The 12,030-nt window shown below is 41.7% G+C and overlaps 1 protein-coding gene across 8 annotated transcripts in view; it reads left to right on the top strand.

The window, feature by feature from the left end:
* Positions 1-12,030, top strand: part of Itpr1 (inositol 1,4,5-trisphosphate receptor type 1) — a 338,451-nt gene that overhangs the window by 282,557 nt on the left and 43,864 nt on the right. For all 8 annotated transcript variants that reach the window (XM_038318103.2, XM_038318102.2, XM_038318101.2 and 5 more), the window contains 2 exons: positions 4,354-4,476; positions 11,130-11,305. In XM_038318103.2, coding sequence (XP_038174031.1) covers positions 4,354-4,476; positions 11,130-11,305 — 299 coding nt within the window. The remainder of the gene's footprint in view (positions 1-4,353; positions 4,477-11,129; positions 11,306-12,030) is intronic.

Genomic DNA, 12,030 nt, shown 5'->3' with positions numbered 1-12,030 from the left:
TTTAATTGGCTTCAAAGCCTTCTACTAAGAGAAAAATGGAAAATAATGAATGAATTAAACATCCCAAGTATTTAGGAAGGGAAGAGGTGCACTCATTAGAAACAGCATTAAAGTGGAACACACTTCTTTTCACTAAATAGCTCATGTCTACCAAGTGTGCAGAGGAGATTTTGCTGTCGTGTTGGTGAAGCTGATTTACTTTGGACTGAAGTTACAAAGGTTGTGATTGCTGTGATAGGAAATCGGTAGCCAGTTCACCCTCAATGTCTGTTTGGCTACTGATACTAGTGTTTTCTAGTGCTAAGAAATCACTATGGGGCTGCAGAGATGGGTCAGCGGTTAAGAGCACTGGCTGCTCTTGCAGAGGAACTGAGTTCTTTTCCTGGCACCTGCCTGACCACTCTGAACCATCTGTAACTCCAGTTCCAGGGGATCTGACAGCCTCTTTTGGCCTTTGTGAGCACCAGACATGCATATGGTACACATACACACATGCAAGATAAACACTCATACCCATAAAATAAAGATAAATAAATCTGTTTCTTAGAAGAAATTGGTTTTATCTTCTGCAAGAATCAAACACCCAATTTGATTTGCTCTCAGAAACCCTTTCCTGCTTTATTCTTGAACCACACACATACACACAAGTGTGTGCACACTTCCTTCTATATGGACGCATTCTTCTTGGGGCATCCCTTTCTGATATCTAAAGATCATGTCTGCTGAAGAAAAGACTCTGGGCTGTAGTAACTAGAAGGCAGAGCAAGAGGACACTTAGATAAAGTTGCTTATGCTGACCGTTTCTTGCTCTGAATTTTGCCTCATGCTTATCGCATTAGAGGTGGGAAATGCTGTTTGTGTGGAGTCTTAAGTCATCCAGAAAAACCCAGTTTCTCTAAAAACAAACAACAGGAACCAGTGTGACCAAGGCCTACCCTGGATGCAGTTATTTAAATAGCTTTGTCTTGGGTGCTGGCAATCTACCTCTTTGCTGTTGTGTGACAAGTCTATCAATCCAGCTAAATTACAGTCCTTAGTAAAAGAAAACACGCTGCAAGGTACAGTGGGGGGTTAGCAATGTGTATACTTCTTCCTGTGGGAACTAACGATCTGTACAGAGACAGACAGCACAGGCATATTTTTAAGTGGCTACAATACAAAGCTGATTATGGCCAGGGCTATAATCAAGCAATGACAGGTTACAGAAGTATGGGAAATGAAGACTTGAAAGACGAAAAGGGATGGTGGTGGCATCTGGCAGAGTTGGCAGACACAGCCTAAACGTTTGGGAGGGGGAAGTATGTTTCATTGCCCACTGCTGCTCTAACAAACTGCCCCAAACTCCAATGCTTACAACAACCTAAGTGTACTATCTTACCATTCTGGAAGTCAAAAGTCTGGGGAGGTTCTCACGGAGTTAAAACTCAAGGTATGGGTGGGATGTGTTCATGCCACCACCTCCAACATTTTAAGACTCTTAGAAGCTGCCTGTATTTCTGGGTTATGAGCCTTTTTCTGTCTTCGAAGCCAGCAATGTTGAGGAGAGCCTTTTTCAGGCTGTATCACTTCTACCTCCTCCTCTCACTTAACAGACTTGAGAAGTCTCTTTTGTCATGTAACATAACATATTCGCAAGCTGAAAATTCAGGTTCAGGGACATTTGGGCATCATTTTGCTTACCATAGAAGGTATGTCAGTTGCTTTAATCATTCCCAAAACACGGTGGTTTAAAAAATTCATTTTCTTATAGTTTCTAATTTGAGAATGCTTAGCTGGATAGTTAATGACTTAGGGTCTTTCATCAGGTGGCCACTGAGGTGCCATCCTGGGCTGTTGTCACCTGAGCGTGTACGCAGACCTGATACATACAGTTCTCAGTGCTCTCCAGCAGCTCTGGATCAGGGGACTCTTTGCACATGAGCCTTTCCATGAGTCTCCCGTGTCCTCGTGGTACAACAGCTGCTTTCCGCGGAGGGAAGGATGGGAGAGCAAGTGTGAGGAGAAAGCCGCAGAGCTCATGTGGCTTGCTCTTAGAAACCTCATGCCAGCACCTGCAGGTTCTCCAGTGTATTAGAAGCAGAGCGCTGGTACAGCCATACTCAGGACAGTGTAATTAGCGGTCCCTCTTAGAGTGTTGTGTCAAGAATTATATCAAAACTGATGGCATGTGTCTATATCTCAACAGAGGAAGGGAGTACACGGGATCTTAAGAACACAATTTTGTGTTTGTGGGAGTCACCGCTAGGTTGGGATGCAGAAGCAAAGCATGTAAGGAAGGGATGTGGGAGAAAGATTTGGAGAAGGCTAGGACATAGCCCCATGTACTACAGGAAGTGGAAAGATATTGTAGTCTTTATTTCCTTGCGCCTGGATAAATAACTATTTGAGCTACAGGACTGATTATTTATTGTTCAGATTCAAAATGAGAGTATAAAGAATGTTAGCTTTGGGAAATTTTAGATTTAGTCATAAACTGTATGCCCTAGTTAAAGAACATTTATTGCAGTTGTACTGAAGGGGACATATTCCCATGCATGGAATTCTGGCTTCCAGGGACCATCACAGATTTCTGCTAGCTTCTTATATTTTTCCTGGACTTCTTATGAGCTCCTGATGCATACATGAGGATGCTGTCAGTTTCCCCAAAGCTGTCACTCAGCTTCAGCGGTTACCAGCTTTCTGCCGTTAATCTCTCGGGTTCTTTTCCTGTTTTTGTTATGGATATCAGAAGTGGACATCAGTCCCCAAAGACGTGCTGGTGACTATTGCAGCCAGACCAGATGAATTCTCATCTCTAGTTTGCTTCAGCAGGCTAGGGATGTGGCTTAGTTATTCAGTTCTTGCCTAGCATGTATGAAGCCCTGGGTTTAATCCCCAGCATCATATAAAACTAGACATAGTCGTGCATAATTCTCATATAACACTCAGTGAAGAAGAGGCAGGAGGATAAGAAATTTGAAGTCATCCTAAGCTGCCAAGCTGATTTGAGGCCAGCTTAGACTACGTGAGACCCTGTCTCAAAAAGTATGTTCTTTTTTGCTTCAGCAATTAATTTACAAAATATTACATTGCTTCTTGGAAGTTGACTGGATTCAGTCAGCTCTATTGGATGGTGACACTGGCCATCTGTCTTTACCCCTTTCACTGGCTCCAGATGATCACTAATTGGGGAAATGAGATCGGCAATGCTTCCTCCAATTTCTGGGCATTGGTTTCTCTTATTTTTTTTTAAATGAAGAATTTCAAACTAGATGATTGCTCATAGCTCTGTAACTCAACAGTTTTGAAACATTGCCTGTGACCAAGTTCCAACATGATATCAACAATTACTAAATTATACAGAGACCTCTTTAATTGTTCCATAACTTTCTTTGGATGGAAGTTTCCAAAGGCTTGGCTGCTGTTGCGGGCATCATTATAGGGTCATTGAATTTGTCACTGGCTGCTGTCCTAAAGTTAAATGAAGATTTCATTGGTGGAGAAATGGTTTATGATAGAGATGCTGGCTCACATAGCCTGTGCTTTGCTCTGGAGGGGACTGATGTCTAATGAGACTATCTTATGGACGCTGTTCTCTACATGGTTAATTCTATGACTTCTGTGGCATGGAATCATCAGTCAGAACAATGCCTTAAGAAGGTAGCAATGTGCAAAGTGTCCCCTGCTTCTTTGTGATAGTTTTGTGACGATCACATTTCCAAAGGCTCCAGGAGCCTTTGAAAATGTGAACTCCACTGCTGACCATGGTCAGCTACCTACTGTCCCCAGTTCCTTGGTTTTGAGATCAACTGTACCATTTGAGGGAAATGACAAGCGACACCATGGGAGAAAGGGGTAACTGGCCTGCACTGGAGAATTAATGGAGAGTTTTAAGCCAAGAAAATGGTACCAGGCCCAGTCAGAGGCTCAGCTGGGCCAACTCCGAATGTTCTATTTCCCTGACATTTCTAAAAAGCTAATTGAATTCTTGAGTCTCTATGAGCTTCTCATCTGGTACTGGAGGTCTGGGGAAGAACCAGAACCATAGTGTATGAACTCTGGATAACCCTCAGATTCCATAACTGGTGGAGCTGACTGGGCCATGCAGGACTTTGAGCTGGCCCAGCCTTTGCCCTTCTCTTCTTCCTTGTACCCCAATGCATCTTCTGTTAGCGAGTTCTCCAATGACCCAATGTCACATCACTGTGTGCCAGCTTTGAAACAAATTCTCGTTCTTACTGTTGTGGTCAAAACTGGGAACAAAAGTGGACTTGTGGGGGTCTAGGAGGAGGAAGGGCCGTGCTGAGCTCTAGCGCTCTGATGTGTCATCATCATCATCACCACCAATCTCATAGACTTCATCTGTTTCCACAGCCCAGCCTGTGTTGTACTGGTGTGCCCGAAACATGTCTTTCTGGAGCAGCATTTCCTTCAACCTGGCCGTCCTAATGAACCTGCTGGTGGCATTTTTCTACCCCTTTAAAGGAGTGCGAGGAGGTAACCATATCTTTATATCTTTTGAGACACAGTCTTACTATACAGTACAAACTAGCCTGGAAGCCAGGATCCTCCTCTCTTGCTTCAGCCTTCTGCTGAAAGGCTGTCTTCCTCAGGATATCTATTGCTGTGATAAAAACACCATGACCAAAAGGAACATGGAGAAGAAAAGGTTTGTTTAAGCTTATGCTTCCACATCACAATCCACCAGCAAAGGAAATCGGGCAGGAACCGAATAAAGCAGAGGTCACGGCACAGTGTTGCCTGCTGTCCTGTCCTCTTGGCTTGCTCAGCCTATTTTTTTGATTTTGCTAATGGAACTTCTGGGGAGAAACACAGACTTGTACTTCATTTTGAGATACTCTTTTCTAAGTAAATTAAATACTAAAATAATCCCATTGGTATCCAGGTTAAAAAATAAAATGTAATTAAAATTGTATTTATAAAAAGAAGAAAGAAGATACCCTAAAGTCTGAGAATCCTAATTTTGAGGACCTAGTAAGAGTTGGGGACACTTTGTCAATTGAGATTCCCTCTTCCCAAATAATGCTGGCTTATATCAAATTGATGTAAAACTAGCCAGCATATAGGCACATTCTATCATTCCTGGCTCAGTATCTCTAATTTCAAGGAAACAGCTGATGGCAACAGGAAGGCTAGAACGTGGGTCTTAAATTATATCACAGAAACCATTGGTGCCATTTAGAATCCCAGTTACCAAATTACCCGTTTCCAGATAAGATGAAATAGTAGCTTTTACCCAAGATTTGATTTTAAATCAAACTTAAAATAGTTTAAAAGAAAAAGGAGGAGGAAGAGAAGCTATGGAGCCTGTCAGAAATTGTTTCAAACCCCATGTCTTACATATGGGGAAAGCATGTGTCTGAGAAGTTGAGAGAGACAGTATGCCAAGCTAGTTAGTGGTGGAGCTGATCTTCCAGCACAGACATTTTGTAACCAATCCACTGTATGTTTTCCCACAGCACACTTCTGGGATGGTTTGAGACTAAAGACTTTAAGACACCTCTGGAATCTTTTTTCCGTTTCGAAGGTCAGGGGTGAGGCATGTCTTGAGACGCTAGCCGGTACTCCTTGAATGTTTAGACTGGAGAGCGGCTGCTACCATTCATGGATTTCCCCCGCCCACCATCTCCTTCCAGTCATCTGCATGAGCCTTCTACATGTTTTGATGAGAAAAAGCAAACAGTTTAAGACAACATTTTTTCTATTGGGGGATCCTCAACTCGATAACTGGTATTTGAGAGGCACTGGGGTTCTGGTGGCAGACATGAAATGCTCCTCCTCTCTTAGATATCCAATGTCTTCTTTCTTCTCACCATAGTAAGGATGCAATCCAAAACCCCATGCATGCTAGGCAAGTGCTCCGGCATGGAACCATGTGCCCAGTCCTGTGCATCTCTGTCTCCAGGGAGGCCCAGTTTTTAGCTAAATTTTTCAGCAGAGCTTTTTAGCACACCACTTTGCCTTTAAGTAAAACAACCTGCCAGCAGCATCCTGTATGAAACTTAATGGGATAAAGAAGCTCCCAATCAGACCCAGAAAAAACACTGAGAATATTTAAACTGAATATTACAGTTGTAGATCTAAGCAGCATATGTGTAATAAAAGTATATTTAAGGACCAACTTTAAAGGGATAACATGTTGTATAATGCTACATACCCTTTCCAGGACTTAACGTTTCTGTTTGGACTTGCATTGAAGGCATCATTTAAACAGTCACTTAGTCCCTATAGCACGATCTAAACACAGGTCCAGGGCGGGGGGCATTTTTTTTTTCATTTAAATGCCAAATCAGGAAACATGAGTGTTTATGTTTGAAAAGATTTGATTGGAACACAGGGCTACAGTTTTCATCTGGGAAAGTATCTCCATTAACCAAGATCGATTAATCCATGGAGTTGAGAGCAGGTCTCCATTGGTGATTATGCAGGTCTCCTTCCAACTCAGAGAAATGGCTGTGTTCATCCCAGCAGACTGCTCAGCCATTTCTTTGCATATACTTTTATGTGCCCTCCATCCCTCTAAAGATATTTCAGACAGACTTTTATAATTCACCCAACTATTTTCATTACTAGTCATTTGTACCAGCATCCAGGGCAGTGTCTGGGAACAGTAAGTTGACACCCCCCACCTTTCAGTATTATCCTTCATACTGTGACATTCTAGACATGGGTTTGCTGGCCACTGGTCATATGACTACGTACAAACCTCTTTGGTTACTCCTTGATATTGCCTGTATTCCTGGATGCTAACACACAGTCAGGATGCTGAGGCTTTGGCATAACTTCAGAAATGCCTAGAAGCTTCCGACAAAATAGTTGTAGAAGCCTAAACCCTTACCAGTCAAACCTGAGACCCTTTGAATGAGGTGATGGTTGAGATCTTCCCAACTCCATGGTGGCATACTCTATGTATGGTACTCACCTTCATTAGCCTGAAAGATACAAGGTTTCCTTGTCTGATTATGGATCATTGATCAACTTCATGCCAGCGGATTAAATGGAAAGCATGTCAGAGCTCCTAGGAATGAAAGGAGGCTGAGTCAACCTACAGATCCCCTTTCACAATACAGAGACTGAAGTTACCTTGGAAGCAGGATTTGTAACATGTGCTATGGGAATTTTCTGTGCTCAACAGCGGTTTTCAGGAAAATGGTTGCATTCATGCTGCTCAGAAAATAGATGTGGTTAGCTAATCTGAAAGGGCTGATGTAAGATCAGTATATGTTTGGCTCTATAAATGCAGCTCAGTAGTAGGATGTTTGCCAAGCATGACCAAGGCCAGGATTTGATCTCCAGCACTTCCAAAATAAATTTTCTACATATGTTTACATCACAATTTCTTGTACCCTAAAAACAGGATTGCTAAAATGTACTTCTTAGGTGTACATAACAATCTTTTTGTGTGCAGTTCTGTAGTTCCGTGGCTTATGAGACTATAGCAAGCAAAGGTAGCTGTGGCCTTAAAAGCTCCTTTGCAAAGGCATCTCCTCAGCCTGCTGAGCCACTCACTGGAAGTACAGTACTTGTGCAGAGTCGGGTATTGCTCAGTCTGTGAGCATGTCACAGTGCCTCAAGTAAAAACAGTGTGGCTCCTTAAACTTTCTTATGATTGAAATGCTTTAACTTATTCATGAGTGGAAAGATCAGCACGACAAACTGCCATGTACATCAGCCCAGACTGAATAATTAGCATTTTGCTAAACTTGTTTCCTTTAGCCCCCTAATGTATTTTTGAAACATTTTAGAGAAGTTTAGACATTTTGTTGTTTTGTCCATAAATATTTCAGTGTTCCTCTAACTTATAAGCATATTTTAAAATATATATAACCACCATGACATTATCATATGTAACAAAACTAACAGTAAATCCTGTAATAGTCCAGATTCACTTTTCTCTAGCTCCAGCTGTCTCCAAGATTTCTTTCTAGACCCAATCCCTTGGAGTCTAGCACTTGTTTTCAGTACCATGTTAATAGGGAGGAAAGAGCAAGTTCTTACATTGGCCTCTTTAGGACTGGGATGCAAGTGTTGTACTGGCCACATTTATGGTTAAGACATTAAGAATCTGTTGAAAACCAAGCTTGGTTGAAGGGGTTTTTAATCCCAGCACATGGAAGGTAAAGTCAGGCAGATCTCTGTGAGTTCAAACCCAAAAAGTTCTAAGCCAGCCAGAGCAACATAGTGTGACCTTGCCTTTAGCACCACCACCCCAAAGAGAAAGAAAAGAATCTTTTTAAAATGGTTATTAAACATTTGTGAGAATGAAAGGTAAGCCAGAGAATGGGAGAAAACATTTCTAAAGAATATATCTGAATATATCAGTACTTGTATGCAGAATATGAACACATAAAACACTGTAATAAAAAGAATACCCCAGTAAAAGAATGGGCAGGGGATTTGCTCAAATGAATAACAAAAGAAGATCTAAGAATGATCAGTAGGTACATGAGGAGATAGCCAACATCATGATTTGTCAGTAAAGCACAAATGAAAACAACAGTCATATATTGCTAGAATGACTAAATTACAAAAGACTGTCAATGTCAAAGGCCAATGAAAGGCAAAAAGGTGCAGTCTCTGTGGAAAGCAATATGGCAGTATCTCACAAAGTTGTGCATTATATATAAGAGCCACCAATCTACTTCTCTGTGTTTATCCAAAAGAAAGGGCAGCATCAATCAGTCCCACTCCAGGGATTGCATTTGAATGTTCCAGTAGCATCATTCCGGATTTCCACACTGGGATGACCACACATATCCCTTCATTTATTGAGTAAATAAATAAATTGTGGTACATCCATAGTAACTCAGCAATAAAAATAATGAAGTAGGAGTAACCAGCCTGATCTTGAAACACTTATTAGTCCCACACAAAAGACTAACTACTAATAGACTTCTTTCTCCATTTTTAAGAGAAATGCAAAATTATAGTAAGAGAAAACACACTCATGGTAACCTGGGGGTAGGATAAGGCAACACATAAACTGCAGAGAACTCCTGGGAATCTTCAGGGTGCTCATGTTTGTCAGGGTGAGTGCAGTCTGTGTCTTGATTGTGGTGACAACATCCTGTGATGGTCATATGACTACAAACTGCCAAAATACCTGATCTATGCTTACAGTGAATTCTTTTTTTTTCCTTCTTTTTTTGTTTGTTTTTGTTTGTTTGTTTGTTTTTGTTTTTCAAGACAGGGTTTTTCTCTGTGTAACAATCTTAGCTCTCCTGGAACTAGCTCTTGTAGACCAGGCTGGCCTCGAACTCACAGAGATCCGTCTTCTTCTGTCTCCCAAGTACTGGAATTAAAGGGCATGCCACCACCGCCCAGCAAGTTCTTTTTTTAATAGTAGCTAAAGACTATTAACATTAGAGGCATGTAACTTCTAGCCATTTGCTATGTAACTTCTAGCCATTTGCTATGTAACTTAGGAGAAAATACATAAAAGCTGGATTACCTTTAAAGTAGAGATACTGTACCAACCCCATAGGTTGACATAGGGGGCTGAATAAATGATAATGAATGAGAACAGGAGAAAGACTATGATGCCTGACAGTTGTTAAATGTGCACAAAAAGGTACATATGCCCCCAGAATCCACATTTTACCTTTGTACTATGTGCCTTTGTACCCGTTTCTTTCCTTTTCTTTTCTTTTCTTTCCTTTTCTTTCCTTTCATTTTCTTCTTTCTTTTCTTTTCTTCTTTTCTGTAAATGTGGTATGTGTCTTGATCATTCTCCACTTTGTGTATTGAGGCAAGGTCTCTCACTTGAGCCTCGCTAGTCTAGCTAGCAAACTCATTGTGAGGATTCCCTGTCCCCGTCTCTCACTCACTGGATTTACAAGATAGCCACCAAATCCATCCAACATTAACATGGACGCTAGAGATCTGAACTGCCACCTTGTGCCCATTTTTAACCAGTTTTTCCTTCTCAAGGACACCAAAGGTGAAAAAGGCAAGTGGCTGACCATAGAGGGACAATTGTTGAAGAGAAAATGCCTCTGGGTGGGTGTGACGTAGCTGGGGAAAGAGCAGCCACCTGCATAGTGACCTCTTCTTGGACTGTGCTGTACTCCTGGCCATTCTAAAGAAGAAAAACTCATTTATATAAGTGTCCTGAATCATGCAGCACTGCTTGTTTACATCCGAGGGAGACTCAAAATGTGACAGCATTTGCAATAGGGGTGTTTTATTTTTTTTAATGAGTGTTTTACAGAATTGTATTTTTAGCCACGTTGGCTCATGTTATGTAACTAAGACATCTCGTGGGACACTCTAAATAGAACCTGAAATAGCAAGAGATGACAAAAACTGGTAGAAGCTCGTTGACTGCAGGGGTAATCTAACTGTAGATGATGCTCAGGAGCCAGAAGTTGCCTTCCTCCTTCCCTTGAGGAAATCAAGTTGAGCCATGGAACTGCGGTTTTCCTTTGCATATTTTTAATATAAAGCAAGCTTAGGCTTCCAGTCCCTCCATCCCCAGAAATGAATTATGACCTGCGGATCAGTTTTATTTGTTGAAGAAGTATCTGGTATTTCCTCTGTGCCAGGTACTTCTCTCAAGAAATTTAGAGTCTAGGCAGTGGCTTAGCAGTTAAGCATAGCAGCTGCTCTTTCAGAGGACCCGGGTTCAATTCCCAGAACCAACATGGCAGTTTACAGCTGCCTATAATCCATCTCCAAGCAATTTGACACCCTCAAATAGGCATACATGCAAGCAAAACACCAGTGGACGTAAAAATAAATAAATCTTTTAAAAGGAAGGAAGGACAAAAAGAAAAGAAGAAATGAGCAGCATTTGAGGCAGGAGTTGCAGCTCCGTGGGTAGGGAGCTGCCCTAGCATACCAGGAAAGGCCAGGTAGCATGAGGAAGAGAACACTCTGCCTGTTCTTTATGAGTAGGAATGATTCCCCTCAAATGGAAATACACAGGAGGACCAGGGAGTTTTCCAGGCAGAAGAAACATAAATGATGACTTGGAAGTCTAAACACGTTGGAACTGAGAATTTGAGGTAAAAATCAGAACAACGTAGTTTAGAGAGGTAACTGGAGAAAATGTTGTCAGACCTGCCTTAGTCTGTCACCCAGACGCCATGAAAGCACGAAGTCCAAAGACCTCTGTTTTGTCTTTCCAGGAACATTAGAGCCTCACTGGTCAGGCCTTCTGTGGACAGCCATGCTCATTTCTCTGGCAATCGTCATTGCTCTGCCCAAGCCCCATGGCATCCGGGCCTTAATTGCTTCCACAATCCTACGATTGATATTTTCAGTTGGGTTACAACCCACACTGTTTCTGCTGGGAGCTTTCAATGTAAGTATGAACCATTTTATACTTACTTTTTTTTTGCGAATTGGTGGGAATATCTTCCATTTGGTCCCTAGCATCTTGGCCTATGTTGTCAATCCAAAAAAATAAAATAAAATGCTGTTAGATTGGCATCTTCCTTTGACCTATTCAGGGTAAATTGAATCTCCAAAGGCATCATTTGGGCCTCAGCAGGCCCTTTCCTTGGGAATAGCCCTTTCAAGAACTAGATAGTAATAGTAGCAGCAGGGTAACTTTTAGTTTGGCCAGTCAGGCCAAAGGTTTGCTTAGACCATAGGTTTTTAGCCAGGAAATCAAATGATCAAATATTAACAAAGTCTTGCATAGAAAAGAGGGGAGAGATCATATGGACTGTTCAAAAAACAGACGGAGGAAGTAGAGAAAGAAGAAGAGAATTAGCTATCACTAATGTCAGTGGAACACAGGAAAATGTAGTCATTATAGTGGAAGGGATGCCAAGGGTCCTTAGGAAAGGGTGATGGCTGATAGAAGGCTGTAGGTGGCACGGGACTCTTAGCGGAGGAAAAGAGAAAATTCAGACATGAAAGGTGTCATGGGAATCTAAAAGTACCTTCCTTTGGCTTTGGTTCCTGTTCTAAGCATATAAGAAAGCTGTACAAAAATGGAAGTGTCAGAAAAATAAGGGTAATGCATAGCCATGTCTAGCTCTTCAGATGGCAAAAGCAGCAAGGATTCTGGCAAGATAAGCT

The sequence above is a fragment of the Arvicola amphibius genome, chromosome 2 (genome assembly GCF_903992535.2).
Source record: "Arvicola amphibius chromosome 2, mArvAmp1.2, whole genome shotgun sequence".
Classification (NCBI taxonomy): Eukaryota; Metazoa; Chordata; class Mammalia; order Rodentia; family Cricetidae; genus Arvicola; species Arvicola amphibius.
This window is presented reverse-complemented; position numbering and strand designations above follow the sequence as displayed.